The sequence below is a fragment of the Podarcis gaigeae genome (assembly GCF_964106915.1).
Source record: "Podarcis gaigeae genome assembly, chromosome: 9".
Taxonomy (NCBI): domain Eukaryota; kingdom Metazoa; phylum Chordata; class Lepidosauria; order Squamata; family Lacertidae; genus Podarcis; species Podarcis gaigeae.
In genome coordinates, this window is record NC_139685.1 from 40335120 (window position 1) to 40355970 (window position 20851).

At 43.5% G+C, this 20851-nt stretch overlaps 1 protein-coding gene across 16 annotated transcripts in view; it reads right to left on the minus strand.

Moving 5' to 3' along the window:
• The window catches only part of TMEM131L (transmembrane 131 like), a 68240-nt gene extending 59704 nt beyond the window's left edge, over window positions 1-8536 (minus strand). For 8 of the 16 annotated variants that reach the window (XM_083755319.1, XM_083755318.1, XM_083755317.1 and 5 more), the window contains exons 1-2: window positions 8039-8378; window positions 7129-7199 (exon numbers count right to left, since the gene is read on the minus strand). In XM_083755319.1, the coding sequence (XP_083611445.1) occupies window positions 7129-7199; window positions 8039-8162 (195 nt within the window). In that variant the 5' untranslated portion in view covers window positions 8163-8378. Of the gene's footprint in view, window positions 1-7128; window positions 7200-8038 lie in introns of all 16 variants that reach the window. The other 8 variants (XM_083755309.1, XM_083755307.1, XM_083755306.1 and 5 more) reach the window with 4 other exon arrangements.
• Window positions 8537-20851: the final 12315 nt, after the last annotated feature.

Sequence of the window (20851 nt, forward strand, 5' to 3'; positions counted from 1 at the left end):
CTGTCAAGAGGCAAAAGAAGAATCCATTTTCCCCATGAAACCACATGCAACCTCTGAAAGTTGCAACAGCTTCAACCATAGCTTTGTAACACAGGTGTGTATGTGCCGATGTGTGCAAATAATACCTTTAAAATAGACAAACTGATGCATTCTCCTTACAGTTGGCTATATTCCTGCATGCAGGTTTGACAGCCAATGCCCTTAAGGATTTTGCTTCCCCCTTCAAAATGTTTCTAGGTTTGCTCAATTGAACTATATAGACAGCCCTAATAAAACATTTTGTGAATCCGTTGGCTATGGGGAAATTTAGAACAAAGCACTTTTTAGCTCCGGGTCATGGCTTATGGCATGTTATCAGGATAAAGTTAATCTGTAATGGAGTTTAATTGTGGTATAAATGTGATTTAACACAAAGACTAAAACGACCTTCAGACTCCTTGTAGGCCTGTAATTCTGTAACCAGATTCTGCTATGCAGATTCCATATTTAGAGTTATTTTAAACCATCAATAGTAGTTCTTCAGTTTTTTTAACCAATCACTCTCTCTCTTTGAAAGTTTGCAACAGTGTATTGTCAAAATACAGATGAAAGAAAGTATTACCAGCAGTCCTACACAAGCTAGTGATTAACTTTATCTGGCTATAACTCTTCATGCAACAAGCAAAAACAAAGATAGGGCTCTAATCAGCTGGCACCCTCTGCACCAATTTCTTCATGTATCTGGGGCAGTGTTCATATTTGGAGAAGAAGCAGCTGCTGCTTTATGTTTCCAGACTTGGCTTTGTCCAGCTTAATTTTTGTTGCTTTCAATGTTTCTTTTTCTTTTGTTTCTCATTAGTTTCAAATTATAACTGTATCATATATTTCGTATCAGTCTGATTCCAAGAACTTTAGGAAATGCCCACAGTAGCTTAAGTAAAATAAACGTGGAAGCTTGCTGATAATTGAGACAAAACTGTATTTTTAACACCTTCACAGCTGCTCCATTTTATTTAATCTTTGTCCAGAAGTACCACCAAAATAAAAAAGGAAATACCAGTCCTTAAAAACAAAAACAAATTAACCGATGCTCCCACAAAGGAAAGTTCAAAGGAAACATGTTATTTGTGGTTGCTTTTATATGCATTTTGATGGCATATATTCACATACAGCAATCACTGTTGCAGCAATGTATAAATACAAAAACATGCTTGTTTAAAGCATACAAAATACAACTCAGGTTCGGCTCTCCTTGGGCACCATAAAGTGCAGTTAGAGGCTGAGGGCAGGGAGGGCATCAGATATAGCCACTGCCACAAGGTCATTCCTACTTCCCTGAAAGTTAACTGGGAATCATTTCTTGAATGGGCTAGGACTCCCTGGACACCCTCGTCATACAGCTGAGGGCACACAAGGAAATTTAGGTAACCACAGACACATATATGTATATGCAACATTTCTGTACAAATTCATAGTGGATAGGAGGGCTTCTTCAGAGAGACATCATTGGGAGAATGGTCACTGCACAACTGCTTGGCAGAAAGTGAGGGTCATCTCCATGCAAGCTGGTAAGCTTAAGTTGGCTATTTTATTTTATTTTTTTCAACTTGCAAATGACTAAAAATAGGTATACTTTGTCACAGTATTATTTCAGTAGACCAGTTATAGCACTGTCTCATCCCATATTACTTGACCACTTTTGCACTGTACCACATGCACCCAAATGCACTGATATTTCCTTCAACCAGTGTTCAGATAAGTTTTACTCAGACCATTTATGTCTGCTCCATTCATTTCAATGGGTCTACTCTGAGTAAAACTTAGTTGCATACTTTTACCTTTTACATATAGAAAAGGTCTCTTCTACCCTCCGGTGGCATTCCAAAGCCATCCAACAATGACAGAACTTAAAATGATAACTCTGGTGGCTGGGTATTTTCACAAACAAAAACTTAACCCTCAATTCACTCTTGGGCCTTTAAAACATTTTGTTAATATATTTCCTGCATTGCAGGAAGCTGGACTAAAAGATCCTTGGGGGGTACCAATTCTACAATTCTTTGATCTTGGCATTGGAATTTCATACAGGCTGGACAAAAATTGGCAAGCCATAGGGAGAAATAAAACAAAATGAATCTAAAAACTAAATCCCTTCCTTGTAAGGCATTTTAGGAAGTAGTCAAACAAAGATCAACATGGCCCTTCTGTTTGGCATGCACCTCTCCTAGCAGCTACAGCAAAGAATGATGAAGATCTGTCAGCAATTCACTGCTGCTTCTTAGAACTGTCAGCAGTGAGATGTCTAAATGAGTTTGACTCTATTTTGATACTAGCATGTCTGCCAATAAAAAAATAAAAAATGAGCAGGAATTCATCACCTAAAAAGTTTTCAAAATGATGTACAGTGGTACCTCGGATTAAGAACTTAATTCGTTCTGGAGGTCCGTACTTAACCTGAAACTGTTCTTAACCTGAAGCACCACTTTAGCTAATGGGGCCTCCCATAATGCTGCCGGAGCACGATTTCTGTTCTCATCCTGAAGCAAAGTTCTTAACCTGAGGCACTATTTCTGGGTTAGCAGAGTCTGTAACCTGAAGCGTATGTAACCTGAAGCGTATGTAACCCGAGGTACCACTGTAATACAATACACTAAGGAAATAAGAACTTTCCTTTTCTAATAGCTTGGAAAATGTTCTTGGTAGAAAAGAAGAAAGACTATTTTATGTTGAAGTTGAAAGAATTATTTTCCCTATACTGGCATACAAGAAACAATATTTACAGATTATATATATATATATATATATAGGTTTTGGTGTCCTCGGGTGTCTTCCCGTGTAAAAGTTGGGGTGTCTAGGCGACGTTTCGACGAGGTCTCACTCGTCATCTTCAGGCTGGTGCTTTCGGCTTCTTGTTACTGGAACAGAGCGGGATCTCAATGTTTGAGTTCCTATAAATACTGTAGAGGGGGTGTGGTGTCTAGCCTCCAATGTTCTGGGCAGAGAGGAAGTTCCCAGGCTAGTGTGCCTTTTCTTCTTTTGTTCCTTAATTACTTGAGAGATACCTTGAGTGATTTCTTGAGTGATATCCTGAGTACCACTTAGGTGGGTCATTAGGTGTGGATTAGTTGCTAAAGTCTTTGTGTCTTGACCTCTTGAACTTTGTGAAGAGTTTTCCTGAGAAGATGGCTGTATTGCACTTAGTTGTATATATATATATATACTGCACAATAATGAAATGCCACATTGCATCCACCACAAAAATCTCAAATAAACCCCCAAAAGGCAAATGATGACCTCAGCATGCTCTGCTGATACAGAGACTCTTGGGGGGGGGGACTGAATGGAGTGATGAGGGCCATGAGTAGAAGCACTCAACACTGCAACATTTTATCACAGGGTCCTACTTGCATATATCTAATTGCCCAAGTGTTCCCACCAGGACTAAAACAATCCTAGAATAGGTCAAGGAATCACTAGCTGACCTCATCTATTGGGTCATTATGACTCTGAATTATTTAGGAAAGAATAATCTCAGTGGCACACCAAGCCACCACTCTGCCAGTTCTCAATCTCTGTTCACCTAACTCCCCTCAATATTAGATACCAACTTTAACAGCAGCTAGAAACATAGAATTATTGAGTTGGAAGGGGTTATGACAGCCAGCAAGTCCAACCTTCTGCAATGCAGGAATATTTTGCCCAACATGGGGTTTGAACCCACAACCCTGAGATTAAGAGTCTAGTGCTCTACCAACTGAGACATCCCAGGTGTCTGGTACCCAAAACAATAAGAGGGTACAATAAACTAGGCTGATCAGAATCCCTTTGGATCAGAACACACCAATGTAGTTAACCAAGTGACCAGATTTTATTTACAAAACACACGGAACAGGGAATTACAGCTAACTAAATAAGCAAAGAAAATGTTGGTTCTAAACTTCCCCTAACATATGTGACAGCAGGTCATAACTTTCATGCAGCAGATGATACAAATTAAAAGGCAACAGTTACCAGGAAATCAAAAGATAGAAAACAGCTATCCTATCAATGTCAACTGAATACATTTGATCATGCATTTGTAAGTATTTGCTTGCAGAACTGATGCAGTGGTCTGACTAGCTACCGGATACTGAGAAGGGGTGACCTAGAGGTCATCCCTGCCCGCAAGGTACTGAGTTATAAGTAATACAAATTATGCACAATAAACAGTTTCATCCCTAACTTCCATGACAACCATAGTTCAGATCTACCTTGCCCAACCTTTTCCCCTCCAGAACGCAGCTGATGAGAATTGTACTACAAACATCTGGCAGATACTAAGTTGGTGAGGACTCTTATAAATTACTGTGAACAAACCACAATGTGCCTTAATTATGAATGTTCCCCTTTCCTCCACCTCATGTGAGCAGGTGTGAATCCTTCTGCTTCACACTAGAACAAGCAACAGTCATGTCTTGTGGAACTGTGGTTTGTTCTAACTGGAATCAGTTAACGAATCAGAAAATCAAGCCACCTTCATTTCACTCCTTATTTACACTCTGCTTTCCCTTTCCAATGAATATTCAAATCAGCTATGTAAACTGCTACCACAATATCACTAAGAAAAATGAAGCAAGAAATAACACTCCGGGGACATCCATAATTAATCTTAAAAAATAATAATAATTGGTATCTATTTCATATAAAATATAAGAGTATTAACATCGGAATACTAATAAACATCCCTACATATGCATCCCAAATCCAATATTATCCCAGAAACATAGAAAAGATTCCTAACAGCTGTAAATTAAGTTATTAAAAAGTGCACAGTTAAATAGAACTGCAGTAAGACAACATAGGTAAAGGTAAAGGGACCCCTGACCATTAGGCCCAGTCATGGCCGACTCTGGGGTTGCGGTGCTCATCTTGCTTTATTGGCCGAGGGAGCCGGAGTACAGCTTCCAGGTCATGTGGCCAGCATGACTAAGCCGCTTCTGGCGAACCAGAGCAGCACATGGAAACGCTGTTTACCTTCCCGCAGGAGCGGTACCTATTTATCTACTTACAAGTTTTGGCGTGCTTTCGAACTGCTAGGTTGGCAGGAGCAGGGACCGAGCAATGGGAGCTCACCCCGTTGCGGGGATTCGAACTGCCGACCTTCTGATGGGCAAGTCCTAGGCTCTGTGGTTTAACCCACAGCACCACAAGCATCCCATAAGTAAATAAGTACTGGAGTAATAAAAAGCTCATGCTTCATACAATTAACCCATCCCTCCCTACCCACATATTACAAGTCAAAGTTCAATTGGGACTCTGGATATGCAGCAGCCCTCGCCCTCCTCTCCTGGGCCATCACCTTCTGTCTCCTGCAAGGGACTACAACCCCATCATCCCTAAATATTGACTACGCTAGCTGGAGCTGATGCGAGCTAGTAGCCAACAACACCTACAGGGCACCATGCTGACTACCATGGCCCTAACAAAGCCTTCTCTCACAAGAAAGATCCAGGGGACTTGCATCAGAAAGGAGAAGAGCACTCTCACCTCTACATGCTACATGAAGAGGCAGTGTGCAAAAGGGGAAACCCGTCAGTCAACCCACCACCCGCTCATGTAATATATAGCCTCTTCCGCAGAAGCTGCAGCAGGATGAATGCTCTTCAGCAGATGTAATGCTAGTTCAAATAAGAGAGTTTTCTGCAGTGTTAGCAGAGGTGGTTCCCAGGCTTGCAGGCAGTGGCGGCGGCTTAGAGCAGGGTTTCCCAAGCTTGGGTCTCCAGTTGTTTTTGGATTACAATTCCCATCTTCCCTGACCACTGGTCATGCTAGCTAGGGGTGATGGGGGTTGTAGTCCCTGCGCTGCTGAACTGCAACTCCTAGTAGTTCCAGCACCATGACCAATGGCCAGGTATTATAACTTATTGTTCAGAAACATCTGCAGGTTTAAAGGTTCCCCACACCTGCTTCACTAGACCAGGCTTTATTAGATCAATCTACTATTATCCAGACACTGCACTGGTGAATTGAGATTTCTGCAATGTACAATCATGCATTTCTCCGAAAACTGCATTTATTAATGCTTCCCTGTGTACAACTACAGACAAACCATTTTTTAAAAAGTTGCAGCTACTTGTTTTTGGTTTTCTCATCGTATCTGTAACAAGAAATGGCAATTTCTCCCCACCCACACCCAGCCTACCAATTCATTTGCTTTAAACGTAGTATAAATAAACAAATAATTATTTCATTTGGGAACATTCAACATGTTAACTAAGTAAATAAGTCATTTGGTTTTTAAATTTCAGGCTGCAGGCATTTGTATGCCAACAAGCTATTATCAGCTGCTTAAGACATTTTTATTAGCCAGACACTTCAATAATTATTTTGCATGGTTTGAATTGTGTTAATGTACAATGCCCTGATATTTAAGATATAGCAGTATATACATACTTGTATAAATAAAAATAAATTCCTTTCAATAAAATATTAACTTAAATTGAGAATAGCCTGTTCACTATGCATAAAAATTCTGAAACACTCTTTTAAGTTGCTGTATTTTCTCACTTTACTATGGTTGGCATTTAAGGGGAAAACGAAATATGCTGTATTGAAAAGGGGAGGGGAAAATAAGTGTTACAGTTTATAAACTGATGCAGTCTGGAAAAGCGCTACACCAACAGAAGAGAAAAGCAGAACTGATCCTATGCACTGAATTTAATAAGACTTGCTCCCTGTAGAAGTAATGCTGCGATGCTGCATCAATTGGGTTTGTCTTACAAATATCAGTTGCAGCCAGACTTCAGCGCGCCTCCCAACAGCATCACGTTATTTGATGCCTACCCAATTCCCCTTTCAGAAGCATAATGAAATCATAACTGCGTCTGCTGCCAAAATCCTGGCAAGGTGAGGCGGAAGCGCCACTTCCGGTACTGACCGGGGCTCACCATCTCCGAAGCTACAGTAACTTGCAAAATCATGCGCAGGGAGGTAAGGTTGAAAAAAAAGGGCAAACAGACTGAGCTGCAGGCAGCATCGTCGAGGAGGGCAAACTCCCGTTGCGCAGAGTTAAAGGCAGGAGAACTTCCCACCACCACCGCCACCTTCCTGCGCCTGCGCAATACCCCGCGCGCGCCCCTCCCCCGCGCGCCCCGCCCCTCATTTCCTTACCTGAGCAGGCAGCAGGAGCTCCCCTTCCTCCGCTTGCCACAACTCCACCACGTTGGGGATGGGGTCCATGGCTAGGGGCGAAAACAAAACAGAAAGCTCTTTGCAATTTCCACCAGCAACAAGAGAGGGGGACGTGCAGAGGCCTGTGGCCTCGACCCACGCGCACACGGCGCGAGCTGCGAGAGAGTCTCCTCTGGGCTCGCGGGCCTTTCACAGCCAGAGCGCTGCAGGCAGAAGCAGCAGGAGGCGGCTGGGCTTTGTTTTGTTTCGTCCCTGAAACGCTTCCATATTAAAACGCTCCTGCTGCAGCAGCAGCAACGTGCGAAACGCAGGCAGACCCGGCGCACAAAAGGGGCGTCGGAAGCCAGGGTTTTGGGGGGGGGGTTTGACGGAAAGATCAGTCTGGGGCCGAGTCCAAAGAAGGGCCTCCTCTTCCTCCAAGCGGTGACCCGCGAAGGCTGCAGACAGGGCGGCATCGCCGCCGCCGCCGCCTAAGCAGCAGCAGCAGCGCGAGCCCGTGCAGCGGCAGCGCGCCAGGGAAGGAAGGAGTCCCGCATTGTGGGCCGCCGGCGCCGCCGCCCGCTTTTTTCCCCGCCGCCTGCCCGCCTGTCACAAGGTCGCGGCCGCCCTTCGCAGTCCAAACAAAGCGAATAAACAAATAAGAAGCGAAATGGCAGGGCGGACGAGGCAGGAAGAGGAACTCCGTCGCCTCAGCGGGGCTGGGAACCATTAAGGCGGCAGCGCAGAGCCGCTGCACAAAGGCAGGATGGGGAGGGCGGCTCGTGGGGGCCCGTGCGGGGGTCTCTCTTCCCGAAGCGACCTTCCAGCCCCGTTTTACCTCAGCGCCGCTTTGCAAAAAGCCCCCCACTCCTTTCCAAGCTGGCCGCCTCTTCCAGCCATTCATTCTTACCTTGGCCCTGCGCTTCTCCCGGGCGAAAGCAGGGCAAGAGGACCTGAAAGACGCCGAGCAGGAGGTTCATGGCCGTGGCCGCGCGGCAGTAGCTGCTTTGCGGCGGGTAGCGCAGCCCCGCCATGCTGCCTGGTCTCGGCTCGCTCGCCTCGCCTCTGCTCTGCGCTCAGGCTCGGAGCTGGCTGGCCGAGCTACAGCTGTTGCTGCTGCGGTGGCGGCCGCCGCCTCCCTCTGCTGCGCGCGCGTGTGCGACACAGATAGGGAGGAAGAGAGCGCGGCGAGGCGCGGGGTGGGACATGGTCAATGAGAAGGCAGCTTTCCCCTCCTCGCGCTGGGCTCCGCCCCGCGGGAGGAGGCGGAGGCGCTGCTCTTTCCCCAGAGCACATGGGAAAGCGAGCCAGGCCGATGCGCACGAGGGGAAGACAGGAGAGAACGGGGAAGGCCCTCGGCAGACGGAGCGGGTCACAGCTTGAAGCCCCTGCTCTGCGCCAGAAGAACGGAAGCCCCTCCAGATCAGTCACCACACACCCGCACAACAGGGCTGGGGGGGGGGGAATTCCCGCCAGTCATGATGACTGCAGAACCATGCCCAAGTTATTTGACCCCAGAAGCATGTTTATTTGTTGTCCTCTCAGGACCTCTGGGTGGCTTGACGTGGTAAGCCTTGTTCTCCAGCCATGCCAACCATTTTATAAGCACAGTCATTCGATGAAATATGCGTCTGAGAAACTGGTCTGAGACCAGAGCGAGTTCCCATGGCTGAGGGTTAGGCTGCATGCATGCCATACATATCACACACTCAATATTTTTTTTTGGGGGGGGGAATTGTAGTTTATCCCCAAAGAGCTACAATTCCCAGTGCCCTGAAACTAGAGTTCCCATGCGGGGGACGGGGCGGTAAATGTGCTTTAAGTGTATGGTGTGCATGCAGTCATCTGCCAAGTCTTACTTAGTCCAGCACGTTAACCCCTGGGCCACACTGGCTCTCCAATTACAGATGCAGATCTCATGAGACGCATAGCTGGAAACACTGATTCTAGATGAGAAGGACTTTCCAGTTTGATTTCATGAGGAGGCCCCATTAGCTAAAGTGGTGCTTCAGGTTTCATGAGGGTCCCCCTTCACATTCTGATGTTGGAACACAACACAGTACCTCGGGTTACAGACGCTTCAGGTTACAGACTCCGCTAACCCAGAAATAGTGCTTCACGTTAAGAACTTTGCTTCAGGATGAGAACAGAAATCGTGCTCCGGCGGCGCGGCAGCAGCAGGAGGCCCCATTAGCTAAAGTGGTGCTTCAGGTTAAGAACAGTTTCAGGTTAAGAACAGACCTCCGGAATGAATTAAGTACTTAACCTGAGGTACCACTGTAACTGTTTCTGGCCCTTTCATTACACTCCAAATCAGCCTCCTGAGGTGACGTTCTGCCTCAATCTCCCACTTGGCAGGGCTGGCCCACCCTCGTCATGTAGAGGGTCTTGTTGCAACTTAAAAGACTACGCTGTGCATCCCGTCCACCAAAGTGTCTGCCTTCTTGAGGTACCACACTACACACGCTTATATTTTTGCTGCAACACCCAAACACAAAACAATGTATCTGAATCTTAACTGGCTCCAGATAATATGTTGCTACCTCTTTATCTCTACCTACAAAGGGCACAGGAAGAGTTTTTTGAGAACATTATGAGTGTTAAGAAACATTTTCCCTAGTTGATAAATCATCTACCCACACGCAGGCCAATATTATACAAATTTAAAACAAAGTATTGCTGAGTTCAGAGTGAGTTATTGGCTGTTTAACATAACAGCCTAGAATGCAAATACCAAGTGCAAACAACACATTAGAGGCATTGCTCAGTGACAGCAGTTCTGTAGCAAACATTTGCCTGGCTGTGCATTATTCCGTTTCACAGGTGATCAAAACTCACACCAATAAAATAATAGTAATATTATAACGCCTCCTACAAATTCAGCTCACAAATTTTAGAACTTTCAAAACATGAAAAACAAAAACACCTAGTCTATGTCAGCAAAGATACTGCACTCATTCGAAAACAACAGCAGCAAAGAGGTGGCATTTCAGTAGGTTAGGCTTCGAAAGCACTCTGGTGTCAAGTACAAATGAAATATTATTTAAAAGGGGGGTTCTTGTGGTTGTTCCATCTTCACACCAACTTTGTGGTCAAAGCAGAATTAAAACTAGAGGGGGGAAATATTAATGGGATATTTTAATTGAATGTTGTGCTTCACCCCCCCCCCCAAAAAAAGAATAAGCCTATTTACTCCCAGTTTGAGGCTTGCTTTCCTCCTTAGCAGTCTTGCAGATGGATGGAATTGTCCCTTTATTCCATGGGTAGGCAAACTAAGGCCCGGGGATTGGATCTAGCCCAGTTGCCTTCTAAATCTGGCCCACAGATGGTCTGGTAATCAGCGTGTTTTTACATGAGTAGAATGTGTGCTTTTATTTAAAATGCATCTCTGGGTTATTTGTGGGACATAGGAATTTGTTCATTCCCCCCCAAAAAAAATATACTCCAGCCCCCCACAAAGTCTGAAGGACAGTGGACCGGCCCCCTGCTCAGTGGCGTAGCGTGGGGGGTGCAGGGGGCCCGGCCGCACCGGGCGCAACATCTGCAGGGTAGGGTTAGGGGGCGCAAATCCACGGGTTAGGGGGCACAAATCACGGGTTAGGGGGCGCAAATTACTTGCCTTGCCCCGGGTGCTGACAACCCACGCTACGCCACTGCCCCTGCTGGAAAAGTTTGCTGATCCCTGCTTTATCCCTTTCCACTGCCTCACATAATCTCTTATTCCTCCAAGACTAGGGTAGGGATTTATTTTTTTCCAGCCTCAGGGCTGCATTCCCTCAAGGGGGAATTTCTGGGCTGACCCCACCCTACCTGCATGTCAGGGGTAGGTGAGGCCAGAGGCAAAAATGGGCTACATTCCAGCTTCACCAAAGGCAGTGTTTACACACACACACACACACACACACACAGAGAGAGAGAGAGAGAGAGAGAGAGAGAGAGAAAGAAAACCTCTATCCAGAAAGCAAGAGACATTTTCCCAGTTCAAGGCCACATTCTAGCCAGGCAGAAGCACTTGAGGAGGGCGTGGGAGCAGGACCAGTGATGGATATGGCCTAGGGAAGAGTCTCCAAGGTCAGACAGGGAGGCCTAGGGAACCCCCGCCCTTGATGTTCTCAACCCCTGATCCGTGAACTCCATGATATTAAAGCCAGAAACAAGCTCTGAAATGCAGAGGTAGGTGAGCAAGCTCCCAACACGAAGTTCCACTTGCCCTCTTCAGCAAACAGTGAGCCCCACCCTTTCTTAGATCACGGATAATTGCTGGTTCACAGTTGCTTTAAATCCAGCATTCAAAAACTTTAAACTAATTTCTGTTCACTTAAAAAGGCACGCCCTGAGTACGTGCAAAGAGATAAAGGGGTGCTTAGCTTCCCCTTTCTGTTTTTTTAAAGCAGAAGAATACTTCGTCAGAAAGCAGCCCCAAAAGATGCAGAGAGAAGGGGGAGAGCAAGAGCGATTCTTTTTTTCCTTCTTTTTTAAAAAGCAATTATTGTTTCTTCTGCCAAGATATATTAGAATTGTGGTTTCTTTTCTATACACTGCGTAATTACGTCGTATTTTTACATATTTCTTAGACTTTTTGTTACATATATGTCTCTCAAAGTTTGCAGAAAGTAGTTCATATGATTCTATTTTTGTGTGCATTTGCCATTTTTAAAATGCAAAGGATAGAAAGAAATAGAGGGCAGTCACACAATTAGGTGTTTAGAAATGTTTTTTAAAATAATAATAATATTGTTTTACTTAGAAAAGCATATATAAAAGCTCTATTTCCCTTCTTTAAATGCACCCATTATCTGATAAAAGAAATGCTTTGTGCTCTGTTTTGTGAACATTCTGTATATTTAAAAATATAGTTTTGCTTCAAGGTTTAGCCAGGGAGCACCTTGCTTTCTGCAGAGTAGCGTGCATCAAACATATAGCTGTTTCCATCCAGTATCGGGGATTCCCCTGACTGATTGTGGAGACTTAACTTAATCAAGCAAGGCACAACCTGCAGGCTAATCACTTTCCCCCAGCCTAAAACAGTGTCTCAATTTGTATGCACCTGCAGCAATGCAAGAGTCACTTCCCCATTACATAACTCCACATCTCTCTGAGAGCCTAACTACATGCTACTTTAACAATCTGATTAGCAATCATGGCCTGGGTGTTTTGAAATGAAATACTTAAGCATGGGGACCCCCAAGGAATCATCATCTGCTATACTGTTACCACCAACATCCCCAGAGTGGCAATTAGAATGGGAGGGGGCTCCCAATGACATAATTTTTCCTGATACCAATTGCTATGGGGGATTTTTTTACTGAGATCACAGCAGAAGAGCGGAGGCTTAAACTACACCTCTCTATGCACTGCAGTACCAATGGCTGCCACTTACACCTAGTATTAAATTTCAAAACACCCGGGACATGATTTCAGTGTGTGATTGAAGCACATAGGTTGGGGCGGGGCCAGACCTCTAATTATGTGGTATACTCACATGACTGTCTACTGGCCATTAGTGTATTTATGTTTACTGAAAAGCTTATACCCCATGTTTGCATTCAATTTACATCACATTCCAAAACAACAATAAAATTGACTGACATGCCACACAAACCCAGGGCCAAAGAGACATGCAGTCAGTAACATCACAGGAAAGCAACTAAAACAACTGGCAGTATTTGGGAGAAATAATAGTTTTCACTTGAAGATTTAGGAGTAAGAAAGTTCTGATTTGCAGAAGACATTGAGAATTTGGATGGGGAGCCCATGGAGTGGAGATGCTTTCAGTGGGGGATAGGAAGCACTGTTCACATTAATGCAACAGCGGCACTAAGCAAACGTGTGGAGAAGGCTCTCTACAAGGTTGCCTTAACTGACAAGGCAGTGTTCCTGGTTCCACAGCCCTCAAATACCCTTTTAGGATTTTAAAGGCTAAATCCAGGACTCGGAATTGTGCCAGTGGAGGCTGGTCCATTAGAGTAAATGGGACACAGTCCCACTAACCTCTGCCTGTCATCAGCCGGTCACCACCTGCCTGCCTTCTTACTTACTTACAATCTAGGAGGCGATCCTGCTTGCTGTCTGCTTCTCAGTTTTGCCCTTGTTAAACTCAAAGGGAGTAGGGTGTCCTTGATTCTGGCACCAAGGGTTACTCCCCTCCATGCCTTCCACCCTACTGGTCCCAGAAGACACCCAGCCATCATTGGTGCCAAGGAAGAAACAAAAAGCCTGTGGTTAACACTGTGTAGACATGATTGGTGCAGCACAACCTAGTTAGTACCAGGGTGCTGTATCCTGAAAAACAGCTGCTTTTTATAATGTGTGACAGTAATTAGATATTCCCAAGGCATGTACGGCTGTGACCTCTTAGCTCTATTTTATTTATATTACAGTGGTACCTCAGGTTAAGTACATAATTTGGTATGGAGGTCTGTACTTAACCTGAAACTGTTCTTAACCTGAAGCACCACTTTAGCTAATGGGGCCTCCCGCTCCTGCCACGCAGCCAGAGCACGATTTCTGTTCTCATCCTGAAGCAAAGTTCTTAACGTGAAGCACTATTTCTGGGTTAGCGGAGTCTGTAACCTGAAGCATATGTAACCTGAAGCGTATGTAACCTGAGGTACCACTGTATTGTTATTTTCTTTATAAAAGCACTAATTAATAAATAAAACATTGAAGCTGTTCATGACAACTGTACATGAAAACCATACAACTTTTTGAAAGTAGAATATAGTGGTACCTCAGGTTACATACACTTCAGGTTACAGACTCTACTAACCCAGAAATAGTGCTTCAGGTTAAGAACTTTGCTTCAGGATACGAACAGAAATCGGGCTCCGGCAGCACGGCAGCAGCAGGAAGCCCCATTAACTAAAGTGGTGCTTCAGGTTAAGAACAGACCTCCGGAACGAATTAAATACTTAACCTGAGGTACCACTGTACCCTTTGACAGTTAAGAATGAATTCACTGCAATTTTATAATCTTCGTAGCTTCAGACCATATTATCTTGCTTTGGTACACACACCTACTTGCACACGCACCGAGGGCTGCCTACTCACTGTAGGCACTGGAAAAAACAACGCCTTCTGCTTGCAAAAAGTTATCTGCTCGCCTTTTGCCTCCTGCAAAGCATACAGCATTGGGCGAGCCTTTAAGAACTCAGGTGTGACTTCCTGTTGAATTACAAGATGAACTTTCCACCCCTTAAGTAACCCCCAGTTCACTAACCACTGAGTCATGTTTTATACACAATGCTTACATGGCATCTGTCAATGCCTGGAAAGCTGACCAGTCCAACTGGAAATATTTGAGTCAGCCATACTCTTAAAGAGCCTGGTCATTCCTGAAATCGTCAATTAAAGCTTGCTCTTTTCATCCTGAGGTGAACGTCTGCTTGCTGTTTCGCTAATAATTGCACGATGTGTCAGGTATGAAAAAGCAAGGGAGTATATATTGTTGAGCATAACAGGTGAAACTTAAAGCCTATAATACTTCTGTGAATACCATTCTTCATCGAAAAACACATACTGAAACCCCTTTAATATATGTCAATATCCATTATGGTGGTATCGCTGATGCTCCTACCAACTCATGCAAGGCCACTGTTCAGGGCCAAGAAAGACAAACTGTCCTGTTCACAGTGGATATGTCCTTGTGCGTACCAGTCCTTTTGACGTTCCCAGGCTAGGTGTTCCCTTTCTCTATAGTTGCTGCTGACACATTTGAGAAAACAGCAGCAGTCTGACCAATTACTAATGTGGCATAATTTGATTATTAGAAGAAAATGCTGATACAAACACACCATGTGTTTTTCTTTCTGCTCAATCTACATTGTTCAGCATAAGTAGTCCTCTGCTTAAGTACCACAGATACTTATCCAAAGCATAATTTTGGAGTCCACTCCTGTCAGGCCTACTGCATGATAACAGCGTTCCAAGCTTTGTAAGCTTCGTTGAGTTTTGGGAAGCCTGTTTGAGCATTGTCCGTGCTTAAAAAGGCATTTAAAACTGAATGCAAAGCTTTGAAATCTTCCAAGACAATGAAGCTGGATGGATTCCCTGAAGTCATAAATGATCTCACAGCACTTTTAAACACAGCAACAATAAGCATGGAACTGAACTGAACCCTGTAAGACATAGGTCCAAAAAGACTCTCAAGAACTGACAGGTAAGAATGGATAAAGTTTCTTGCTGGATTTAATTAAGAGTTCTGTTTCTGCTAAGAAATTAAACAAATCCAAGCTTGAATTGTCTTTTTTAAAAAAGAATTCTCCTTATTCATTCCAGAATTCTAGATGAGGTGCTAGATTGTTGCAAAGCGTCCCGTGGCAGCTTAAATATTGAATAACGTATTGTGAAATGAGCTTTTATGAGATGTAGCCACAGAATCGTAGCGTTGGAAGGGACCCCAAGGGTCATCTAGTCCAACCCCCTGCAATGCAGGAATCTCAGTCTACTACTTCATCATAACAACAACAACAACACACACAAAAAACATGGTAGTCTTAGGGTTAAACTAGATCTGACATGGAGGATATATGAATGCATCCTCAATAGCTTAAGAAGGGGTGAACAACATAGGGGGGCAATATGCATTGGGGAATTAGTGTAGAAGAAAACGATTAGACTCACTTCCAATGCCATAGTCCCTATTCAAATAACAGAGCTGCTTTTAGCCATACACAGAGATGTCGGAAGATGCATTCATGCATCTTCAACGTCATGTCAAGCTTGGCCCATGTGTACATTTAGTGGAGAAACCTTTCCAGCGCTGCATATAAAAACATTTCTTTCACTGTATCTAAAAACTTACCAAAATTCATATTGGAGGAAGCTGAAGTAACGTCCAAAGTTCATGGTACCGTAACTCAGCAATCCTATCCAGGTTTAGTCAGAAGTACTGTATTTTTCGCTCCATAGGGCGCACCTAGTTTTTTTTTGGGGGGGGGAAATAAAGGGGGGGGAATTATTCCCTCCGCCGCCCCAAAGAGCAAAGAAGGCAAGACAGCAAGCAGGATCCGTCCCACTGGCTGTCTTGGCTTCCTCTTTAGCCACGCGCAACCTCTCCAGCCAGAAGAGGCTGCGTGCGGCTTCGTTTTTAGCCACGGGGCTGGGGACGAGGGAAGCCCGAGCTTCCCCCGACCCCAGCCCCCAGAACAGGCTGCTATCCGCAAGCCTTCGGAGCCCGGCGGGAACTCCCGCCGCGCTCAGAAGACTTGCGGATAGCTGCCTGAAGCCGGGCACCGACCCCTCTTGCTCTCCAGGCTTCAGCGAAAGCCTGCATTTGCTCCATAGGACACACACACATTTCCCCTTCATTTTTGGAGGGGGAAAAGTGCGTCCTATAGAGCAAAAAATATGGTATGTACCACAATGCTAAATGAGGCTTTCTCCCAGGTAAGTATGCATAGGATTGTAGCCTAACTTTTCTCCTGTCTTATTTCTATTCCACCATTCCTCCTAATTCCTCCTTTTACCTTTACAGTAATTCTGGAAATAATTCTGGTTGGCCGAGGTATAAGGACCAGTCAAGGTCACCTGCTGAGTGGTGTTATGATCTTGCATCAGACCTTCCAGGTACAAGGAATTCTCACAGTGGAGCTCACTAACCACATTGGCTTCGGCTACTGCAGCCATAACAAAGATAAGTGAGAAGGACTGCATCGAGGTTTTTACTGAGGCTGAACAGACCAGCTTGCCTATTTCACTGGCAAACAAGGACAGTAAAAATAAATAAGAAGATTTTGCTAGTCATCTAGTTAAGAATTCTAACTTTTCCTCGCTCCCATGGATTTACGCGTAGGGGGAAACATATTCTTTCACAAGGATCTCAAAACAAACAAGCTTGTAATTTTAAATAATCTAAGCAGGAGGTCTTCAAATATGTATGACTTTTCTAATACATTGCATTCTTTTTTCCATTTCCTTTCATTTCAACAATCTTGCAGTTATATGCACATTAGCACAGGCCCAGAACTCCTGAGCCTATTCACTGGCATTTCTTGTCGACAGTTGAAAACCAGCAGCTGGGACAGAAACAGTCGATCTTTAACACAGCACTGGAGGATTAGACATGCAGCTTCTGTTCCTAAAAAGAGCCATGTTCATAATGCTTAGCATGCCGCACGGACATTTTATTCAACAGGGAGTCTGGAAGTCAAAACAATTGTTTCTTTTTAATGTTCTTCCATAAAACCAGAAGAGCAAGAGAAACAGTTGTGATATTGCTATAAATGTGGCAGTGTTTAAAGAGTTCCATTAAAAAAAACAATAAGGTTTGGAAACCTTACTGATTGCCATGTCTGCCCTGAATATCTATTTGTTGTTGTTACAAACCATTAGTTTAATTCTTGACTGTGTGTTTTTTTTTAAATGAGACAGACAAACAAAAATCCCACTAACACCTCTGTGCAGGTACTCTGGCATAATGTCTCAGCAAACGATAAGCAGGTAAGATTGAAAATACCTATTCTTCTTTCTTTTTTGCAACACAACTGTATATTTCTCTAACGGTATGCAGGAATGCTATTGCTCTTTTTGCCCTGGACAAATATTGGATGCCACGGCTAAGCACATAAAGGTGGAACCAATGGATACTGGATCCAGACAACACAGAGTTGATGCTGGTATAAAAACCTAAGACATAAATATGTCTGTCACAGAACGGGTTAAAATATCTCTATTGAAGCAAGTTTGAAGCCAAGGGTTTCTCTCCTAGATCAGGGGTAGGGGGTCATTTTCAATCTGAGGGCCCACATTGCCTTGTGGGATCATGAGAAACAGTTATCAGAGTTATCCCTGCAGCATTTAAATTTGAATCAGGCTCTACTGTGTGTATACTCCCAGTACATTTGATTAGAATATCTACCACCAGGACCATAGATTTTAAAATAATTTTCCCAAGGGTTATATAACTAGTATTCCTCACTGTGATGGGAGGCTATTTGCATATTTTGAAAAGGTTGTAAGAGTCTTCCCCCCCCCCTTTGGTCTTAATGAGCCTTTGGTGAGTCTGCTTAATGTTGCCCACCTGCATACTGAATTTGGTTCAATTTGTTGATCCTTGCTGCCTGATGTTCCAGCTTATCGTTTTATTACATTTTGCATTTATTTTATGTATGTAAGCAACTCCTTTGAGTAAGTTGCATAACAGTTCAATTAAGCAGCATGATATTACAACTTTGGAGCTATTCTCTGCAGAGGCAAAAAACAAAAACAAATAAACAGGGTTGTCTAACCTCATTGCAAAATTATATTGGAAGAAACAGAATGATGGAGCGGTTCGAATGTTGGACTAACGTAAGAAGATAAAGTCTCTGCTGGATCAGGCCAGTGGCCCATCTAATCCAATATCCTGTTCTTGCAGTGACCAATCAGGTGCCTGAGGAACTCAGTGTTACAGGAAAATGAGTGAATTCGTTCATTACTCCCATTCAGGAGCATGTTCCAAACCCAGATATTAATTTACTCCCAGATTCAGAATCCATATGCAATAGTAGATACTATAAAAACAAGTCCTGCGGGACTTGACATCTTTCCGCAGGGCCTGCAAGACAGAGCTGTTCCACCAGGCCTTTGGCTAGGGCACAGCCTGACTCCCTCCTTCGGCAATCTTCTCGGAGCTCCGGCCCAATGGTTGCCATTGGTTTGATTTGAATTAATTTTATAATGAATGATTTCAGAGTGTTGTGTTGTGTTGTGTTGTACTGTTGTACTGTTTTATTGTGGTTAGCCGCCCGGAGCCCGACTTCAGCTGGGGAGGGTGGGATATAAATAAAATTATTTATTATTATTATTATTATTATTATTATTATTATTATTATTATTATTATTATTATCAATGGAATGTGCAGCTATATATTCCTTGTTGGTTCAAGGTGCAGACAGTTGCCAACAAACTCCTCGTACAGAATATGAGTTGTGGTAGGGGGTACTATATCTCAAGGGAATTGCATGTATTTTGAAAGGATCCCTGTTTCAATCCGCAGAATTTTCAATTAAAAATGGATCTAGGATAACAAAACTGGGAAATACCTCTGACAATCAGCACTGTACTTGGCTAAAAGGACCAAGGGTCTGATTCAGTATGTGGAAGGCTCATATTATTTCTATATAGGACCAGTTTCATAGCATCTTAGACACACTGGGCCATTAGCAGCATACAGTATATAAAACCTGGTGCTGACCAGGAACTTAGGAAAATGCCTTACAATCAATCCTTCTTGCTCAGTGTAGTCAACTGAACTGGCACCACCACTCTAGGAATTTAAATATTTAATTTGTTTCTGGAGATGCTGCGGGATTTAATCTTGTGCATGCAAGCAATGTGCTTTACCACTGAACTATAGTCCTTACTACATGCAAACTAATTAACCACACACCATTTTTTAAAAAGAATTGTTTTTTAGTTTTAAATGAATACTACCAGTAAACTTGTAAGCTTTATTATGCATGTATGCATTTTGCATATCCTCCTTATATATCCATAAATAATTGATCAAAGGGAAATGTAACATCTGTTCTCTATCTGTTAACCTTCAGATACACATTTAAGCATATTTATAAAAATCCAACACTTACTCTTTCCATACACAAACCCACCTTTTTATATTAACTTTTGGAATTAAAATCAGCATTATAGGTGATTCTGACTACATCCTTGGACCTAAACATTTGCTGCTTCTTTTTTGCTTGCTAGAGCAAGTAATTTTGCTCTTGCCTCATTTTGTCTGTGAGTTATGTTGTAGTATGCGTCTTTGCCCAGTGTCTCATCAAAATGCATATTTTCAAATTGATATTCACCTCAGCAAATAATTGTGAACGCTACTTTCCTTCCTCTGCTTTGTTAGGTACAATGGACAGATAAGAAGTTTGTCTATCCCAAAATAAAAAAATGTACTGCATGTTTAATATGCTTAAGCTTTTCTGACTAATTGTAGCCACCTCTCTCTTACTGGTTACATACACAGCAATTCATTTTTAATTAGATATATTTATATCTTTACCCTGATGCCAGAATTTCTTATAAACTGATTGTTAGAGGAGGTAGGTAAGCTTCAGTGGAAAACATAATACAGCTGCAAGCATTCCCTTGCTGCTGATTCAAGACATATGTTCTCTTCTCATACAGCAGACTCCAATTCCTGCTAATGGGGCACAGCTACTTTTCCAGGCATTGTATGAAAATAATCAAGTAGTGAGTGAACTACAGATTAAACCTTTGTGAGCCTTTTATCACAATTTAGCCACAGACCTAGAATTCAGAACCTGTAAGTATACCAACACAGTAAAAAAAATTCCTTCCAGTAGCACCTTAGAGACCAACTAAGTTTGTTATTCATATGAGCTTCCATGTAAAGAAGTGTCCATGCACACAAAAGCTCATACCAATAACAAACCTGGTTGGTCTCTAAGGTGCTACTGGAAGGAATTTTTTTATTTTGATTTGACTACGGCAGACCAACATGGCTACCTACCTGTAACTATACCAACACAGACATTGTAGAGTTCCTCACTATTTTGTTTGAAATGTGCATGTTTTCCTCTGAAATAAATATTTCTCAAGCCGATCAATGGTCTTTAAATTTTAGTAAAAGGTAAAGGTACCCCTGCCCGTACGGGCCAGTTTTGACAGACTCTGGGGTTGTGCGCCCATCTCACTTAAGAGGCCAGGGGCCAGCGCTGTCCGGAGACACTTCCGGGTCACGTGGCCAGCGTGACAAAGCTGCATCTG